The following is a 21713-nucleotide window of genomic DNA, read 5'->3' on the forward strand; positions in this document are numbered from 1 at the left end:
CAATTCCAGAGTGGAAGAGAGTCCAACCCCTCTCGAGAGGACTGGTACCAGACTTTACTGTCTTCTTTGTAATTTGTATCATTTGTACTTTCCATTTTGACATAGGTTATACTTATTTATTTTATTATACGACTGGTGACCAGTTCAGCATTTATCCCACTTATGCCCAAAGTCAGCTGGGATAGCCTCCAGTTTTCCTGTCACACCTTATAGGGAAAATGGATGGTTATATGTTTTATCCATCCATCCATTTTCTACCGCTTATCCGAGGTCGGGTCACAGGGGCAGTAGCTTTAGCAGGGACGCCCAGACTTCCCTCTCTCCAGCCACTTCATCCATCTCTTCCGGGGGGATCCTGAGGCGTTCCCAGGCCAGCCGAAGATGTAGTCTCTCCAACGTGTCTTGGTTCGTCCACAGGGACTCCTCCCGGTGGGACATGCCCGGAAACACCTCACCAGGGAGGTGTCAAGGTGCCACCTCATCTGGCTCCACTCGATGTGGGGGAGTAGCGGCTCTACTCTGAGATCCTCCCGAATGACCGAGCTTCTCACCCTATCTCTCAGGGAGAGCCCGGACACCCAGCGGAGGAAACTCATTTCGGCCGCTTGTATCCGGGATCTCGTTCTTTCGGTCACGACCCACAGCTCGTGACCATAGGTGAGGGCAGGAACGTAGATCGACCGGTAAATCGAGAGCTTCGCCTTTCGGCTTAGCTCCTTCTTTACCACATCGGACCGATACAAAGTCCGCATTACTGCAGACGCTGCACCGATCCGCCTGTCGATCTCCCGTTGCGTTCTTCCCTCACTCGTGAACAAGACCCCAAGATACTTTAACTCCTCCATTTGGGGCAAGATCTCATCCCCGACCCGGAGAGGGCACGCCATCCTTTTCCGACTGAGGACCACGGTCTCACATTTGGAGGTGCTGATTCTCATGCCAGCCGCTTCACACTCACACACGAAGTTCTCCAGTGAGAGTTGGAGGTCACGGCTTGATGAAGCCAACAGAACCACATCATCTGCAAAAAGCAGAGATGCAATACTGAGGCCACCAAACCGGACCCCCTCTACACCTCGGCTGCGCCTAGAAATTCTGTCCATAAAAGTTATGAACAGAATTGGTGACTAAGGGCAGCCTTGGCGGAGTCCAACCCTCACCGGAAACTAGTCCGACTTACCGCCAGATATGCGGACCAAACTCTGAATCCGGTCGTACAGGGACCCAACAGCCCGTATCAGGGGGTTCGGTACCCCATACTCCCGAAGCACGCCCTACAGGACCCCCCGAGGGACAGGGTCGAACGCCTTCTCTAAGTCCACAAAACACATGTAGAGTGGTTGGGCGAACTCCCACGCACCCTCGAGGACCCTGCCGAGGCTGTAGAGCTGGTCCACTGTTCCACGGCCAGGACGAAAACCACACTGCTCCTCCTGGATCTGAGATTCAACTTCCCGACGGACCCTCGTCTCCAGCACCCGTGAATAGACCTTACCAGGGAGGCTGAGGCTGATATGTTTTATATTATTATTCATTATGAACCATTTTGACAGCAGAGGGGAGTAGTGGTTAGCCTCACAGACAGTCAGCCCTTGTGACAAAATCTAGAAATCATCTAAATCCACAAGCAGAGCAGCGTTTATCAGCAACAACATACCTTATTGACTAATTCACAAACAAAAATGCCGCATGATACATTCCAAAAACATGCATGTTGAGTTAATTAAAGACTAAATCATCCCTAAGTGTGAATGCGAATCGTTGTTTGTCAGTATGCGTGCTACGGGTGCTCCGATCATGGTTCTACGCTGCCGATTCTGATACCGATTATCGATGAGTGAGATCTGCCAATAACATTCAACAAGTAGAAATATTTGTTTTGTAATCCCAGTTGACCTAAAACGGGAAACGTTTAGTTTGATTTCATGTCACAGTCGGGAAAAAAGTGTATATTTTTCCAGCCAATGTGTGCATCTGCTGCTACGCGTGCCTTGGGCTCTTCGGGGGAATGTGGTGCAATGCATGCATCAAGCTACTCTTTTAATGTAAGCTAAAAAAAAAAGAGTACAAGAAGAAAGTCACGTTATAATTTTAATAAACTCGTTCACAGATCAGGAAGAATATACAGTGGCTGAAATAAGTATTTAACACGTCACCATTTTTCTAACTCAATACACTTCCAAAGTTGCTATTGTAGCGTATATTGGCTTTGGATAAAACATAATTTATTTAAGAAATAAATTAGTCGAAGGTGAACGCCTGTATTTACTTCCGGGTTAGTCCGATTTACGTTTTGTCACAATATTTGTCTTGTAAAGGGCACCAACGTCTCTCCTTTTTTTTTTTTTTTTTTTTTTTTTTTTTTTTAATTATTATAAGTGTAAAAATTTAGGAAATAGTGACAAAACCTCTGATCAGTCTCATAATCTGAAGGTTGCTACACTTAGGAAATACGAATTCTAGATTCCAGAGGTCTCATCATTAAACTCAAAACACAACACGGAGTGGAATTTTATAGAATATTTGCTGAAATCTACGAGGGATCTATAGGGAAACACACAGAGGGGTCCAACTACAAAAACGAAACACGAATGATGTTGAAAGAGAAAAATAGGCGTATGAAAAGGGAAATAGGACATCGTGTGTTGCTGGGCTAAAATTGAAAATGTGAGCGTTTAATGCGAGTCAGAATGAGCGAGGGCAAAATTGGGTTTTGTGTGACATGCTCAAAAGAAAATGTCTGGACCACTTAAATGTTTTCTAAAATAAACTCAACTTCTGTTTGCATCCACTTTCAAAGCTATTATTTCCTACAAACGTCAAGTGTAATTGTTCAGGAACATCTCTGAAAATACCCAATCTTCAACTCTAGGAGGAAACTCCACCATGTTTTAATATTCTTTCACATGTTTTTTTGTGTGCTTGTTTACTTCCAGAGCGTTTTTCTGGCTTGTCTCTCTCCTATTGTCCTCTCTGGTTTGGTTTATCTCCGTTCAGGTAAGTAATAAGGACAGTGCGGTTCAGCAGAAAGGCCTCCTCATATTTGGCGTGGTGCTGTCCGTCCTCCTGCAGGAGACCTTCCGCTTCGCTTATTATAAACTGCTGAAGTAAGCTATCCCACACAGTTATGTTTTTACATAGTGCTGCAACAATAAATGTAGTGGAAACCCTAAATATCAATGCCCGTTATGTCGTACAACTTGTAATCCACCAATATTTCTGGAAAAATATCCCATGAAACTCTCACAACTTGAAAGATAAAACTGCTGACACACAGGATCTCAGCATATTGTGTGAGGCTTCAATTCAGTGAGCTTCTTAAAGATCCTGTTCCATCAGAATAATTGTTTTCCTACTGTTTTATGCATAACATAGGTCCAAATGAGTCTGTGATGTGGTTTAAGTTGACATCGATGCAGTTTGTCATTTGAATGCAAAAACCTTTGAATACCAAAACCTCTTGCAGGTGACAGGATTTGAAATCGCTGACAGTGTTATGTAGTTTTGGTTTTTGGTAATTAGTATTCCTATATTCATCCACAGGGTTGGCACTGGGTCATGAAACAATGTGGCTAAACAGTATAAAAAAATCTCCTAGCCACACTTGTGTGTACAAAGCAACAACATCACGTGTGCCAAACCTTCACACTTATCCAGTCCTCGTCACAGGGAAGTCTGTAAGCTTTTAATGATGTGGGCCCAATTGAAACTACCTAGTCATCAATCAGGACTAGGTATTTACGATTTGGGGAAAATAATTAGACTTTACACAGATCTTATCGGCCTAATCGGTATCGGCCGATAATTAGCATTTTATACTGATCGGCTTTGTCATAATTCGCTGATCCGCTCCGCAAAAGACATTTACTCCGCGTCGCCATCGTGCACAGTATATTTGAATCCAACAGGTTAGGGTTTTATTTTTAGCCTTGTCGCCTTAGCCTTGACAGACAAACACATCTGAGACAGACAACACGTAATGCCTGAATCAGGCTACAAGACAAATTTGCTCTTTCACGATTGCACTATGTCAGACTATTGCAATAAAATCTTGTATTCCGATACCACCGCACCCCTTTTTTACGATCACTGTGCTTTATCTTGTCAACTCAATTGCGACCGGATAGACTCGTTACCGTGGCAACGACAACAAGAGTGGACTGTATTTTGTCAGGACAAAATGGGCCCTGCGATTGACCTTGCTTGAGGTATGTTCACGTACCTTTAATACGATACGTCTCGCAAGCAGGCAACAAAACGTTATGTGGCCTGGCAAGCTAGTGCTAGCTCTAACGGTTGTACGTAAACATGCTGCCGTTCTGTCGAATCATGCTCTAAAGTTTTGGTGTGGGTGAAGTCATTTAATTACAGTAAGTTAGCACCCATGATTTCTGTCATGTTGTAATGTTGGTTTGACCTGACTGATTAGAATACATGACCTGACTAGAGGAGTGATTTCCAACCTTTAAGGAGCCAAGAAACATATTTTACAATTGAAAAATCTCATGCCACACCAACAAACAAAAATATCACAAAAAGTGGATACATTAATTACTGTATGTACTTCCTGCCATCTTATAGAAGACCATTCATTTGTTCTGTCTGTCACTATGCCTCACTGGCATAAATAGATGAACAAAGATATATAATTTTTTGAGCAATTAAATACACAAGTATATACAGGAAATGAACAGATCATTTAAATAGACACATTGCTCCATCTTGTGATCGGATCAGTGATCGTTTTTTTAAACTCGCTGATCGGTGATTGGCCCCAAAATTCCTGATCGTGTCAAGCCTAAAAATTTTTTAATTTTTTTATTTTTTTAAACAAATATTGCAATTGTGATTTACCATGCATTTTTTTTGGTGAAAGTTTATCTTCAACATTATTCACGAAACACAAGACATAAATTATTCTATATTATGACCAACACAACATTGGATAGAGCCAACAAATGAATAACCCTGTCCTGTAGGCCAGGCCTAAATGTTAAGATGAATTGATATGAAGAACAGATCTTTATTTTACTATTGAATTGGAAATAGTAAAACCTTCCATCAAATTGACTTATTTAACGTCATGCCTTGTAAAAATGTAATCCTGTAATTGATGCTCTTGCCAGTAAGCCGACAAGGGCGCAGACGGTAGTGGCACCCACTGAGATTCATAATGACATTTGAGTCGTCCCCTTTTTTTTTAATCAGGCCCTCTTGCTGAAGTTGGATCTCCAACTCAGCAAGGCAGACAAATCTTACAAGTCCGATGTGGAATTCATGCTAACTGCTTCTCACTTAAAACGCTACCTGTATAGTTATGTTTTGTTGTACTTTGGAAGGCTGGGAAGCACTGGGAGCACTCAACTCTGGCCTTACGTGTCACAAGCTTTTTAAATTAGATGCGAAAAGAAAATGCTTTTTTAAAACGTATTTTATTTATTTATTTTGCTCCCACACCAGAGCTCTCAGTACCATGAGGGACATTATGCTGCAATTGTAGTTTTTTGTTTTTAAGAAGTTAATGGCAAGGTGGAAGAAGCTGTTGGAATTTCTGCTGTTTTTAGTTCGCATTGATCGTTAGCGCCGACCTGAGGGAAGGAGTTGGAAGAGGTGGTGACCAGGATACGGAGGCTGCAAGAGGATATTGCATGCGTTTGTCTTAGTTCTGGCAGCATGCAAGTCCTCAAGGGAGTGTAGGGGGGTACCGACGATTTTTTTCGGCAGTCCTGATTGTCTGTTGCAGTCGCAGTTTGCCCTTTTTTGTGGCAGGACCAAACCAGACTGTGATGGATGAACACAGGACTGATTCGATGACTGCTGTGGAGAACTGCCACAACAGCTCCTGTGGCGGGCTGTGCTTCCTCAGAAGCTGCAGGAATGACATCCTCTGCCGGGCCTTTTTGAGGACGGAGTTTATGGCTCCCACTTCAGGTCCTGATAGATTGTAATTCCTAGGAACTTTGTCTCGACAGTTGACACAGGGCAGATGGACAGTGTGAGAGGCAGCTGTGGTGAAGGATGCTTCCTGAAGTCCATGAACATCTCTAGACTTTTGAGCGTGTGCAGCTCCAGGTTGTGCTGGTCGCACCAAAGCTCCAGAAAAACAGACTTGTCACTGTCTTTGATGAGGCCAATGGCTGTGGTGTCATCTGCAAATTTCAGGAGTTTGACAGCTTGAAATTGTACTTTTCAAATCTGCAGTAGAAGGTGTTGAAGTCGTCAGCCAGTTATTTATTGTGCTCCACTTGGGGGTTGATGGTCGCTTGTTGTTGGTTAGTGAGGACCTCCAGACTGACCTAGTCATTCGCAGTAGACGAAGACTGTCCCAGTTTAAAATACTGTATTTTTTTTTAAATTGCACAATGATGATAGTGCCTTGGTTTTTTATCCATCACTTTAATTACCTGTTTGTACAAAACTTCCAATGTTTTTTTTTGCATTCTGACCAGCCTGGGACCAACTGGTTATGCAATAGTTAAAGTGACTAAGAATTCATTTCGAATTGGACAAACATTTGCGAGGTTTAATTTGATATTTTTACACAATTTGTCAATATGGGCTTTAAAGGAAAGCTGTAAATCTATTATTAACCCAAGATATTTGTATTGGCTGACAATTTGCATTTTTTTCTCCATTAACAAGTATGTCGGGGTCAGGTGATACTCTATTTGTTTTAGTGAAATACATGCCTACAGTTTTAGAAACGTTTAGCTGTAGACAGCACTCCTGCAACCAAGTTGTGACACATGTTTACTTTCAGCAGATACTTTTAAATCATTTTTTTTCTCTAACAACGTTCTCATGTAATCAGCTAAGTTTGTTTCGTCATCAAGTTCCCATTTTTGTTTCAACAACGGAAGTCTATAAGGTCTTCCAAACAATGTTTCGTAAGGTGTTAAACCTGTGGTACTTGTAATGTTGATGTACATTTTAACGAGGTCAAGACACTGTGACCATGACCTTCCTGTCGCTTCCATACATTTTTTCAGTCTATTTTTTATTGTCCCATTCATTCTTTCCACTAGACCTGCACAGGGCGGTAAGCACAATGGCTTTTCAAATGGATGTGGAACATGGTTCCTATTTTATTGATGATTTGATTTACAAAATGAGTCCCATTATCGCTGTAAATGGTTTCAGCTAATGATGTCTTTACGTCGTGCTTTTGCCACCGTCAGAGCATCAGGTGATTTTATTGGGAATAATTCGATCCATTTACAAAATGCATCTATGATAACCAAACAGTACTTCTTTCCTTCACTTTGACTTAATTCTATGTAATCCATGTGAATGCGTTGGAAAGGGTATGTAGGCACTGGGAATTGACCTCTAGTCGGTCGCAATTGCCCTTGCGGATTATGTTGTGCACACATCATGCATACTCTCCAATAATTCTTTGAATAGAAATTGAAACCATAGGTTGTAAAGTGTCGCTGTATCTGTGCCACCATCCCTCCAGTTGAGACATGTGACACACCATAGCTCAGTATAGCAGCCCATTTAAATAGGTTCTTTGGAAGTATTTGTTTCCCGTCTGCTAACGTAAATTTCATTTTGTAGTTTTGCACCTTGTTTTTCCCAATAATTGCGTTCTTGTTGTGGACTTTGTTGTTGCATACCTTTTAGTGTTTGGTCATCTAAGGTTTGTTGTTCAATTTGTTTTTTTAAACATAAAAATGGTTTATAGGCTGCTGCTTTCGTGGCTTTGTCAGCAAATGCGTTTCCTTTAGAAACCTTGTCAGTGCCAGATGGATATGCAACACATTTACAAATTGCCACTTTTCGTGGATGTTGCACTGCGTGTAATAATTGTTTAAGTAATTCAGTATGTGTTACTGGCTTCCCTGTGGACGTAATCATTCCTCTGTTATCCCAATATTGTGGAATATGCATATTGGCTATCAGTATAGATTGTAACATCTTTATTTATCATTAGTTTGCATGCCTCGGTTAATGCTACCAATTCAGCAGCTTGGGCAGAGTAATGTGACGGTAGTTACTCAGCTTTTGGCACAATAGTATTAGTTACCACCGCGTATCCCGTTTTTATCTTCCCTAGTTCATCTTTTTTCGAAGAACCATCTACATATAGAACCTGTCCGTCACTTGATGGTTGATCTTTCAAATCACCTCTACATTTAGCAGTTTTTTCAGCCAATTCCTGAAAATCATGCTGCATGCCTTCATCAGGTAAGGGTATTCGTGTGGCTGGATTTAAGGTTGTGCATCGCTCAACAGTCAAATGTGGTTGTGACAGCAAGATGGCCGTGCAAGATAAATGTCTTGCAGGTGATAAAAACGCCATATTAGTTTGCAATAGGAGAGCAGACACTGTATGTGGGACTTTAAGAGTTGATGGATGAAATAACACAATCGTGGAACTGCTCTCTACTGCCATCGAAGCTGCCACAACTGCTCTGACACAATGCGGTAATGCACACGTCAAGTTGTCCAATTTAGTCGAAAAATAAGCTATTGGTCTTAGCTTATCACCGTATTGTTGTGTAAGTACGTAGGTCATGTTATAGTTTTTACAATCTACCATTTGAATGAATGGTTTATCATCATTTGGAAGGGCCAGCGCAGTACTGGACACCAAATGTTGTTTCATGTCACAGAAGGCCTTTTCTGCCTCTACTCCATTAAACAGGTGATGTCATTTTAAGGTTGGCTTCATACATTAATTTTGACAATGGTGCAACAATTTCTGCATAGTTTGGAATCCATGCGCTACAATAATTTGTCAGACCTAAAAATTATTATTATATGTTTCTTCGTCTGTGGTTTAGGGGCTTTTAAGACTATAGCTTTTCTGTCTTCTAATATAGTCCTTCCTCCTACACTTAAATTATGGCCTAGATATTTGACTTGCTTTTTACACCATTGCAATTTATTTTTGTTAACTTTATGTCCCTCTTCTGCTAGATGATGCAGTAAGGCCAATGAATCTTTGCATGTCTCTCCATCTGGAGATGCCAGAAGACATGCGTGTTGTCATAACTTGTGAATAAATGGTTGGACTTTCACAGTAACCTTGCGGTAATCTAGTAAATGTATATATTTTTTTCCCTCAAATGTAAATGCAAACCAAAATTGACTGTTCTTTTCTATTGGTACAGAAAAGAATGCATTACTTATGTCCACTACTGTAAATACAGTAGCGTCTGGTCTTAATGAATTGAACAATGTGTGTGGATCTGGCACGCATGCTGCTCTCTGTATTACTGCAGTATTTACTGCCTGTAAGTCTCCATCCCACTAAAGGTGGTGCCTTTTTTACAGGGAAAAATGGGTGTGTTACATGGTGATTCTGGACACTCCACTATAACTCCTGCCTTAATTAGTGCTTCAATTACCGGTTTGATTCCTTCATGTGCATCTGGTTTTAATGTCTATTGACGAATCCCTGGTCTATATTCTGTTTTGGGTCTAATTTGTACTGGTAAAGCCCCTTTAATAAGGCCTACATCAAATGGTCCTGTGGACCATAATTTTTTTGGAACTTTTTAAAATATTTCTTCATCAATTTCAGTGAGGATCATTTGGTCTAATCAAACAGGATGCATGTGTTTCCCTTCATCAAAAAAAAATAATAATAATAATTTAATAAACTTCCAACCTTTACACTCTCATTCAAACAGTTTTCATTCACACTGGCTCGTCAGAGGACTGCGCCGTCCTATACAGAATTTAACTACGTCTGTCAACAGCTCGTGAGAGGACTCCGCCGTCCTATACGGAATTTAACTACGACGCCACGAAACTTTCCTAGTTTCTTTATTTTACCCGCCATTGACTAGTTATTCACAGGATTTATGAAACACGGAATGTAAGTACATACAGGACTCCGCCGTCCTCGCGGAATTTGTCGGACTCCGCCGTCCTTTTTCCTAAAAAGTTTTAAAATTTAACTCACCAGAGTCGTCTTCACTCCTGTGGATTGTCGTCAACCTTCAGATCCCAGTTGAGGAGAACGAAGACCAGTCCCGGAAAGGGTCTCAATTGCCGTGGCCACGGTCTCTTAACCGGATGTCGGCTCCACAACTGGAATCATAGGGTATATTGACATCTGGCTCGAAGGACCGATTTAATGTTGGATTTATCTCACCCAACACCAATAAAAATGCACAAAAGGAATGAAGACGCTGGTTTCTCTTTCTCATGAGGAGGGAGTATGGGAGATTGTTCAGTTTACAGCCTCTCAACACGCTCTAAACAATCTCTCCCGTCGCTCCTGCATTTATTGGAAAATAGGAGGGTTTTACAAGACAACGTTCTAAGCAACAAGACACAACACAAAATATTTGAAAATAGGAGGGTTTTACAAGGCAACGTTCTAAGCAGCAAGACACAACACAAAACATGGGACCAACAACTGTCACGTCCCCGACCACATCCGATCACGTCCTTGGTCAAGGCGCCCTTCCATCGGATGATGCTGAGTCATCTTCTTGAAGGCGAGACATCTTCCTTTCTAAAAATCGTCCATAATACTAATGCAAGCTAAGCAAATAAATGATAACTTCTCAAATATATTTAACAATTACGCACTCTGCTTCAGAACAAACAGTGGGCAAATCGTTGATATAAAGACTAAATAAAAGGGGGCCTAATATTGATCCCTGAGGGACTCCAGAGGTTAGCCTTGGAGACTCTGATCTGCAGTTGTTAACTGATACAGATTGTGTTCGGTCATGCAGATATGATTCAATCCAGCTCACAGCTTTGCGAGAGAAGTTGCATTTTGAGAGCTTGGTAAGAAGAACAGAGTGATTTACTGTATCGAAAGCTTTCCTGAGGTCCAAGAACACCGCCCCTACAACTCCACCCTTGTTGAGAGAAGGTTTTGTTTTCTCAATGAAGAGGCATGTAGCCATTTCAGTGGAATGCTTGGATCTGAAACCAAACTGCATGGCGTGGAGAGAGGGGGAGCTGCTGTTTAAATAATGGACAATCTGGTCTGACACCCATTTTTCTGCAACTTTGGAAATGGCCGGAAGAATGCTTATAGGTCGGTAGTTATTCAGAGAAGTTGAGTCACCGCATTTAAAGACGGGTAACAATAGCAGATTTCCAGGCCTTTGGAAAGTGACCAGATGAAATTGAAAGATTAATGATTGAGGCAATAGGAGTAGCAAGAGTTGAACCGAGATCTTTGAGCATGTTCGTGTCCGTTCCAAAAACATCATTTGCCCTAGATGGTTTGAGTGAATGAATTAAATCGATAACTTTGGTCTCAGTAATATTTGTAATAGTAAAGAACTGCGTTGCAGACAATGCAGGGTATTCCTTCCTTTTGTTTTACTGCAAACTTGTCCTCAGTTGGAAGAGATTTCTGACACAGATTCAATGAAGTAGTTGTTAAAAGCATCAGCCATCACTTAAGATTCTGTCAGGATGTTTCCATTTAATTGAATTTGCATTAGTTTTGTTTTATTTTGTGTATCACCCAATAGTTTCTTAATATAATTCCAGGTTATTTTTGAATTTCCCTTCGCACTATTCAAAGCAGTCATGAAAAAGTCAGCTTTAGATTTTCTTATTTCTTGCACTACCCTATTTCTCAGTGAAATAAAGTGGTGTCTATTGTATCCTGATTTGACCGACAACTTCAAGGAATGATCGCGTTCTTTCATCAGTTTCAGAATAAAGGTGTTTAACCAAGGAAGGCCATTCTGTCTAGCTTTTAGTTTAATTATCCGTGTAAATTGTATAATATTTTTTTGTATTTTGTTGGCAAATTTAGAACAATCCTCATCTAAATTTTTACCAGCGAATAATACATCCCAGTTTACTTCTTGGATAGAATCTTGGAAATGTTGTTGTTCATGTTTTGGTATCCTATTGTACGGAAGCGTATTGCATTCACTTGGATTAAAAAAAACAAATAAAAAAAAAAACTGAGTAATTTTTTTGAGGGCTTTGTTTTTCCTGACTATTTTTTTCTGTTTTTCTGACTATTTTTTTCCTGTTTTTCTGACTAATTATTTTCCCACCTGTTTTTTTGACTATTTTTTTCCCCCCTGTTTTTCGGACTATTTTTTTTCTGTTTTTCGAACTAATTTTTTTCCCCACCTGTTTTTCTGACTTTTTCCCCTGTTTTTTGGACACATTTTTTCCCACCTGTTTTTCGGACTAATTTTTTTTCTGAGTTATCGGGACACATCGAACTAACGCGAGAACCTGCGAGCTACAAGTGACTCTTTGCGGAATCCGTGGTAAGCAACATGACCGGCTTATTCAGTTTGATCAAGTTTTATTTTGATATGGGTTTAAGACACTGGGAGATACACCTGTCTTTGAGTCACATAGATGGTATTGTTATTAGTTTGTCGACATTACGCAGGCACCTGCGGACTTTGCGTTTGTTCAGGAGGAAAGCCCATTCAGATCTGCTCGATACAGCAATGTTTGTCCAGAATCAGTTGGACAGATATGGTATGCTCCATGGATACAAGATGATGCATTTAAAATGCATTCAGGCTGGCGACGTGGGGACTCAGACGATCAGGAGACTGATGAAAATACGGTCTGCAACTGAGTCGCCGGAATCGGCTTCGCCGGCGTATGTACCACAATCCCGGCCCAAACTTTTTGTGGCATGTAGACTCTTATGACAAACTCAAACCATATGGGATCTGTATCAATGGTGCAATAGATGGTTTTTCACGAATGGTGATATGGCTACATGCTTACTCGACAAACAGTGATCCGAAGATAATTGCTGGATACTTTATTAATGAGGTGTCATCAAGGAATGGGACTTCTGCCCGAATTCGTTCGGACCTTCGCACCGAGAACTGCTTTATTGAGCAAATGCAAATGTTCTTGAGGCACGACCATCTGGACAACTTTTCGCACAGATGTTATCTGTATGGATCGAGCAATCACAACCAAAGAATAGAGAACTGGTGGGGCTTTTTAAGGAGGCAACATGCACAGTTTTGGATGAACCTGTTCCAAGATTTAAAAGACTCAGACTTCTTTTCTGGTGACTTCCTGGACAAAAGTATCATTCAGTTCACATGTCTTGAAATAATAGAGGTAAGAACTGCAACCCCCCTCCTGCCAATTGTCTACCTACTTCCATATTGTACTTCACAAAAAGAAGTAGAATACCACCCTGTGGGTTAGTTTTGGTGTGGTACTAATACTTAGAAATGAGTGTCAAGAGCTCACTCTTCGTAGGCTATATTCAAAACCTTAATCAGACAGTATTGTCAGCATAATATATTAGAATTACTTAAATGAAAATTGTAAAATGGAATAAAATGTTTGTCGGTATCTTGATGTTTTAATTAATACAGTTAAGACTACTATTGCGCAGATGTTTAAATTGGAGCTGATTTGTACTACACATTGGCTAGTTAAGTGCAACATATGTACTGCAGTTGGTATATAAAATGTGCGAACTGATTTTATCACTATTTTTCTTTAGCGAGAACTGCAGGAAGTTGTTCACCTCTGGAACACTCACAGAATTTGCCCATGCAGAAATGCTGCATCTCCAGGTGGGCACCCAGTGATGATGTACACCCTACCCGGACTTTTTGGAGCCAGAGAGTACTTGAAAGAGGTATCTCGAGAAAAGATAGACATCTGCAGAGGAGAATGCCAATGCCTTCAGAGAGGACCGTACCCCTGTGATGATACAGTGCTTGACATTTGTTGTCTCGCCATGGCAGAAAACAGTCTTCATCCACCCACCTCTCCAGAGGAAGCCATCGAGCTTTACATGTTCTTACGTGCTTACATACGAGCGCAGATTTCATGAAGACAACCTGCTCTACAGGATCAAATGACAGGATCATGTAACCCTCCAAAAATGGTAGACCTTACGGACCATGAATTTAACTGTAAAGGGTATTAAAACAGTAAATTACTGTGAATTTGCTCCAAATGGACATCCCCACGTTGTGCCTCGTATATCTTCTTTCTATTCCAGAAAAGCAAACGTCCAATGTATCTACGAAAAAACACGGGAAATCTTGGGTGCATTGTGTTCATCATTTATAAATAAAGGTTTCTAATAGATTGTGTCTATAATGGTGTGTATGCTTCATGTCAAATGTAGCTCTTACACAATATCTGCTGATACCGAGCAGTGAAACCTTTTTCTTTTTTTGTTACTTAGTTTTTGTTTATTATAGCACTAAGGAATGATACCTCCCTGATTTTTTTTTTTGGGAGGGGGGGTGTTCTCGTGAATTGGCTGTCTGTGTAATCTGCAGCAAAACAATTAGACGTAACAAAATTTGGCGACTATTAGTATTTGCTCATCATGTCATCTCTCAAACATATAAACAGATCAGATCAACTACTGTGTTTTTAAGTATTTGAATGCCATGCCACTCTACATTTATGTTAAAATGCAGTTGTCATTAAACTTTCAGCAAATGAAGCATACTTATGAATATATTTTAATATAGCAAGTTCTTTACTTGAGTTTGCACATATTTAATACCCGTAAAATTGAACAATGCAGGCATGGAAAAGAAACCTGTCCAATTTAAAGATTGCAGGTTGAAACATATCATGTCTCACAGAGCAGGACTCTTGAACTACATGACTAAACAGGTAACACATAATCCGTTTGCAAAACAAACCACCTTGTACCAGACTCACAAACACTGTCGTATTAACATTTGACATGAGGTAGAGATTCAAATTCTATTATAATTTAACAGCAAAAATACAATGGTGTTTCTAACGTACAAACATTCCCATCCATCCTAGACTGATAACAAAAGTGAATTGTTGATAGGGTAGAAAGAACATTTTCAATCAATCTGTGCTTGTGTGAGTTATTGTTTCTTGCATTACTGACACAGACCCTAAGCTAACCAAATCTTCTCCTTATATGCTATGGCCCACATTCACAGTCTAAACAATCATAGCTGGCTGAATGGGGAACAGAAAAATGTGTATGTGAACATCAGTCACTTACTCTTATGCTATGTCCATTGCATGCTGTAAATTGACTGTCTGTTGTACTAGAGCGGCTCCAACTACCGGAGACAAATTCCTTGTGTGTTTTGGACATACTTGGCAAATAAAGATGATTCTGATTCTGATGAGTGTTGCTGGACAATATTGCCTCCATTTCAGCTCGAAGCTCAGGATAGCTACTGTAAATTGATGGCAGCTCCACTGTTGGGCCACAAGTATGGGCAATTGGCCGCCGTGCTAGCCCTTCCAAAGAGGTGAAAGTGATTTTGAATTTCTTTTTTTCCCTTTTACACAGATAACATCCGACCCTTTTTTAGATGAGCATAATAATTCTCAAAATTATACTTAGTCCCCATCGCCACAATGTCGTCTGTATTTTTTCGTTTTAAAATTCACGCTGCGGGCCCAATTGTAGCGCCCCAGCGGTCAAGTTTTGTCCTGCGGGCTGAAAGTTTGACACCCCTGGTCTAAAATGTATTGGTAAAAGTATAATCATAAATTAATTTGAATGTAAAATATAGTTGAGAAAATAATTTAAAAATGAATATATACCAGCAGGAACAAATTTCCTATGACTTACATGATCTTGTTTAATTTTCTGAATACTCCCCTCATGAACACACCTGTTGCGTAGAAATTCCCACAGACCATCATCATCTTGTGGGAGGCCAGGGGTTGAGGATGTAGCCATTGCAATGCTGGCAATGACAAAATGGAGGAAAAGGGCATCATCTGTATGTGTAATCATTTGAAACTCAACCTGTCATCAAACATTTTAATGTGCTCACTCAAATCACCACCAAAACTGATTTGTGTTGTGTCCTTGTGGAATGAAAGCCTTGACTGGTTATTCAAAAATAATAACATTACGCCACTCTAATAGTGCAAAAGACTAAACTCAGCAGCTCAATGTGGGCTTTTATCAGTGTTGTTGTTGTTGTTTAACAGTATTTCAATAGTCTACTGGCAACGTTCTGTGTTATTTACATGCTTACGTGCCCCATGTTAAACAATTAACACTGTTACTATGCCTCTGTAGTGTTAGTGTATACTTGGTATATAAACTAACGTTACAACGAATGTCTCGTTCTACTTACGGAAGCGTAATGTTATTGTATACTAACGTTATGATGAAAAGCACGTTGTCAAGTCAAGGACGAGCAATGAACAGCATCAGCTAAACAGATAGTAACTGTTACCTTACTGAAATCATGTCGAGGAGACGTTCGACTTCGTCTATTACTTACTTGCTACATAAAACCACATAGTATATATTGGCTTACATAAGAATAGTATGCAGTCTAAAACTCAATTATTTAGAGTATTATACAATGTGTGTTACTCATTATGTGACTTACCTTAATTGAAGCGATAATGTAAACGCGTATGGGCAGGTTGAAGGTGTGCGAGCAGTAATCCGCCATGAGTGAGTCCGCAAAGAGTCACTTGCAGTTCTCAGGTTCTCGCGTGAGTTCGATGTGTCCCGATAATTCAGAAAAAAATTAGTCCGAAAAACAGAAAAAAAAAGTCAGAAAAACAGGTTGAAAAAAAATTACTCAGAAATTGTTTTTTTCTTTTTTTTAATAAATCCAAGTGAATGCAATACGCTTCCGTACTATTGGATTCAGTGGTGGCCATGGGTTTGAAGCGCTTTTTATTTAATTTTCTTGTGACCATTATAAGATTGTGATCAGACAATCCTGTGAGCATATTGTATGGCTTCAAGATCCTTTCTGGCCTACTAGTAAAAGCTAGATCAATCTGAGTGCGGCTGGAGTTTGTAATGTTTTGACAGTTAGTCCAAGAAATTCGAATCCATTCTCATCTGTAACATGTATTTCATTACAATTAAAAGTGTCCTTGGCATAAATCAAAACACCTCCTCCCTTAGAACCCTGTCTGTCGTTTCAAAACATTTTATAACCAGGTACAGATAGTATTGCTGAGGGCGAAGATTCATGGAACCATGTCTCAGATAGGCAGAGGAAGTCAATATTTGAGTCAGCGAGAAGGTGATTGACCTGATCACTTTTTGTTAAAATGCTTCGTGTATTTAAGTGTGCACAAAGAATGCCTTTTGGTTTACGTGTTGAGTCCCATATTAATTTAGAGTTATTAACACCCTGCATTTGCGGTGCTTTAGTATTGCGGGGTTTGGCAGCCCCCTGTTTCTTTTATTGGCAATGTTTGCATATAGCTTTACGCTGCCAGCTTCCGCATCAGCCAGCAGTGGAGGAGGCCCAGATAGCAGAGGTGGAGGCCCAGCCGGCAGAGGTGGAGGCCCAGCCGGCAGAGGTGGAGGCCCAGCCGGCAGAGGTGGAGGCCCAGCCGGCAGAGGTGGAGGCCCAGCCGGCAGTGGTGGAGGCCCAGCCGGCAGTGGTGGAGGCCCAGCCGGCAGAGGTGGAGGCCCAGCCGGCAGAGGTGGAGGCCCAGCTTGCAGTGTTGGAGGCCCAACTAGCAGTGATGTTGGCCCAGGTGGCAGTGGTAGAGGCCCAGCCGGTAGAGGTGGAGGCCTAGCTAGCAATGATGTTAGCTGATCCGCCAAACAAAAGGCAGCGGGATATGCTTCTATATCAATGAAAAATGGTGTACGGACGTCACGGAGCTCAGCATACACTGCAGCCCGCATTTGGAGTTGCTGTTTTTTAACTGTAAGCCATTCTACTTGCCGCGTGAGTTCGTATCATTCATTCTCGCTGGAGCATACATCCCGCCTAAGCTAACACGAAAGCCGCACTGCTAGTGCTCGCCGAACAACTCAACGAAATTGAAAAAAAACACGTGGACTCACCCCTCATTATTCTCGGGGACTTTAACAAAGCTAAACTCAACCACGAATTCCCTAAATACAAGCAGGACATCGACTGACCTACCAGGGAAAATATCATTTTAGACCATTGCTATACTATGCTAAAAAACGCATACCGTGCTATACCTCGTGCAGCCCTGGGCTCGTCTGATCACTGCTTAATTCACTTAATACTGACATACAGGCAAGAACTTAAATGCGCGAAGCCTACAGTGAAAACAGTGAAAAAGTGGACCAATGACGCAAAGATAGAACTTCAAAGCTGTTTAGACCGCACAGACTGGAGTGTCTTTGAAAATTCAGCTGGCAGCCTGGATGAATATACTGACACTGTTACATCCTATATCAGTTTCTGTGAAGAGGTTTGTGTACCAACAAAGTCATTTCGCACTTTCAACAACAGCAAGCCGTGGTTCACTGCCAAACTTAAGCAGCTTCGCCAAGCTAAGGAGGACGCATATCAGAGCGGGGACAGGGCCGTGTACAATCGCGGTTGAAACCAGCTGACTAAAGAAATTAACATTGCAAAGAGAAACTATACAGCAAAGTTGGAAAAACAGTTTAGCGCTAACGACTCTAATCAGTCTGGCATCCATTCCAATCGCTGACTAATTACAAGCGACGATCCCTCCAACCTGAGAACAATAGCACACTAGCCAACAACTTGAATACCTTCTACTGCAGATTTGAAAAGGACACTTTCACACACCACACCCACCCAGCCGCACCACCGACCCCTATCACACCACCGACTTCTGTGTTAACCATCCGTGAACAGGATGTGAGGCGCATCTTCAAACAACAAAAGATTAGCAAAGCGGCAGGCCCAGACCATGTGTGTCCCCATCCTGCCTCAAAGTCTGCGTGGACCAGCTCGCGCCAGTCTTCACTCAGATCTTCAATAGATCTCTAGAACTGTGGGAAGTGCCATCCTGTTTCAAACGGTCCATCATCATTCCAATCCCCAAGAAACCTGCAATCTCGGGTATAATGGATGGATGGATGAAGATGAGGGTCCTTCAAGATGGCGCCTACCAGTGTGGCCGCCTCGGTAACGCGCTCTCTAGTATTGTCTTCGTTTTTGTGTTTTTGTGTTTTTCGTCCGGGACTTTCTGTCACCAACTTTCGAAAATCCGCTCAGTTTTTTCCCCGAGTTACTCACCGGAGCGGCGTCCGCGGTTTTCGGCGCATGGATGCGGAAGCGGCGCCACAGAGGAAAACGAGCCGGAATTCAGGTGAAACTCCGCAAGAGAGGACACAGATTGGCCTTCCCGTCGATCCACCTCGCGAATGTACGCTCCCTACCCAACAAAATGGACGAGCTTCATCTTCTGTTAAAGACCAGTAAAGACTTCGGACGTTCCGCGGCCATGTGCTTCACGGAGACCTGGCTTTGCGACGCTGTACCCGATGGCGCCGTCACGCTTCCCGGCTTCAACATTCATCGAGCGGACCGCGACATGGAATCATCGGGAAAAACGAAGGGCGGCGGGATATGCCTCCATATAAACGAAAAATGGTGTACGGACGTCACGGTGCTCAGCACACACTGCAGCCCGCATTTGGAGTCGCTGTTTCTGAACTGTAAACCATTTTACGCGCCACGTGAGTTTGCATCGTTTATACTGGCTGGAGTCTATATCACACCGCAAGCTAACACGAGCGCCGCATTGCTAACGCTCGCCGAACAAGTCAACGAAATTGAAAAAAAACACCCTGACTCACCCCTCATTATTCTCGGGGACTTTAACAAAGCTAAACTCAACCACGAACTCCCTAAATACAAGAAGCACATCGACTGTCCTACCAGGGAAAATAATACTTTAGACCACTGCTACACTACGGTAAAAAACGCATACCGTGCTATACCTCGTGCAGCCCTGGGCTCGTCTGATCACTGCTTAATTCACTTAATACCGACGTACAAGCAAGTACTTAAATGTGCGAAGCCTACAGTGAAAACAGTCAAAAAGTGGACCAATGAAGCAAAGATGGAACTTCAAAGCTGTTTAGACTGCACAGACTGGAGTGTCTTTGAAAATTCAGCTGGCAGCCTGGATGAATATACGGACACTGTCACATCCTATATCAGTTTCTGTGAAGAGGTTTGTGTACCAACAAAATCATTTCGGACATTCAACAACAACAAGCCGTGGTTCACTGCTAAACTTAAGCAGCTTCGCCAAGCTAAGGAAGATGCATATCAGAGCGGGGACAGGGCCCTGTATAATCGAGCTAGAAACCAGCTTACTAAAGAAATTAACATTGCAAAGAGGATCTATGCAGCAAAGTTGGAAAAACAGTTTAGCGCGAAAGACTCGAAATCAGTCTGGCGTGCATTCCAATCGCTGACTAATTACAAGCGACGATCCCCCCAAGCTGAGAACAATAGCACACTAGCCAACGACTTGAATACCTTCTATTGCAGATTTGAAAAGGACAGTTTCACTCCACACACCAACCCGGCCGCACCCGCGACCACAACCACACCTCTGACTTCTGCGTTAACCATCCATGAACAGGATGTGAGACGCATCTTCAAACAACAGAAGATTAACAAAGCAACAGGACCGGACCATGTGTCCCCATCCTGCCTCAAAGTCTGCGCGGACCAGCTCGCTCCAGTCTTCACTCAGATCTTTAACAGATCTTTGGAAATGTGCGAAGTTCCATCCTGCTTCAAACGCTCCACCATCATTCCAGTCCCCAAGAAACCTGCAATCTCTAGTCTGAATGACTACAGGCCTGTCGCTTTGACATCTGTGGTTATGAAGTCCTTTGAACGTCTCGTGCTGGACCACCTCAAGAGTGTCACAGGTCCCCTGCTGGACCCCCTGCAGTTTGCCTACCAAGCGAACAGGTCTGCGGATGATGCAGTCAACATGGGACTGCACTTCATCCTAGAACACCTCGACAGTGCAGGGACCTACGTGAGGATCCTGTTCGTGGACTTCAGCTCAGCGTTCAACACCATCATCCCTGAACTCCTTTCAACCAAGCTTCTCCAGCTCAGCGTCTCACCTGCCATCTGCCAGTGGATTTACAGCTTTCTGACGGGCAGGACACAGCAGGTCAGGCTGGGGGAGGCCACCTCATCCACACGCAGCATCAGCACTGGGGCGCCCCAAGGTTGTGTCCTCTCTCCGCTGCTCTTCTCTCTCTACACGAACGACTGCACCTCAGCGAACCCGACTGTCAAGCTCCTGAAGTTTGCAGATGACACCACTGTCATCGGCCTCATCAAGGACGGTGACGAGTCTGCATATCGACAGGAAGCGGAGCGGCTGGAGCTGTGGTGCGGGCGACACAACCTGGAGCTGAACACGCTCAAGACGGTAGAGATGATCGTGGACTTCAGGAGGCATCCTTCGCCACAGCTGCCCCTCACGTTGTCCAGCTGCCTTGTGTCAACCGTCGAGACCTTCAAGTTCCTGGGAATTACAATCTCTCAGGACCTGAAGTGGGCGAACAACATCAACTCCGTCCTCAAAAAGGCCCAGCAGAGGATGTACTTCCTGCGGCTTCTGAGAAAGCACGGCCTGCCACCGGAGCTGCTGAGACAGTTCTACACAGCGGTCATCGAATCGGTCCTGTGTTCTTCCATCACAGTCTGGTTTGGTGCTGCTACAAAAAAGGACAAGCTCCGACTGCAACGGACAATCAAAACTGCTGAAAGGATTGTCGGTAACCCCCTACCCACCATTGAGGACTTGCACGCTGCCAGAACTAAGACAAGGGCGTGCAAAATCCTCTCGGACCGTCTGCACCCCGGTCACCAGCTCTTCCAGCTCCTTCCCTCAGGTAGGCGCTACCGATCAACGCTAACTAGAACTAGTAGACATTCCGACAGCTTCTTCCCTCTTGCGATCAACTTCTTAAACACCTAACCTATAATTCCATTACAACAAGCTGGCAATTTTTTGACTTGAGTTCGTTGTCACATTTCTGTGGGGCC

General features: G+C 42.5%; 1 protein-coding gene across 3 annotated transcripts in view; it reads left to right on the top strand.

Moving 5' to 3' along the window:
• aph1b (APH1B gamma secretase subunit) overlaps positions 1–21713 on the top strand; it is a 39935-nt gene that overhangs the window by 3163 nt on the left and 15059 nt on the right. For 2 of the 3 annotated variants that reach the window (XM_061670971.1, XM_061670970.1), the window contains exon 3: positions 2937–3107. In XM_061670971.1, coding sequence (XP_061526955.1) covers positions 2937–3107 — 171 coding nt within the window. The remainder of the gene's footprint in view (positions 1–2936; positions 3108–21713) is intronic. The other variant, XM_061670972.1, reaches the window with a different exon arrangement.

The sequence above is a fragment of the Phycodurus eques genome, chromosome 2 (genome assembly GCF_024500275.1).
Source record: "Phycodurus eques isolate BA_2022a chromosome 2, UOR_Pequ_1.1, whole genome shotgun sequence".
NCBI lineage: Eukaryota > Metazoa > Chordata > Actinopteri > Syngnathiformes > Syngnathidae > Phycodurus > Phycodurus eques.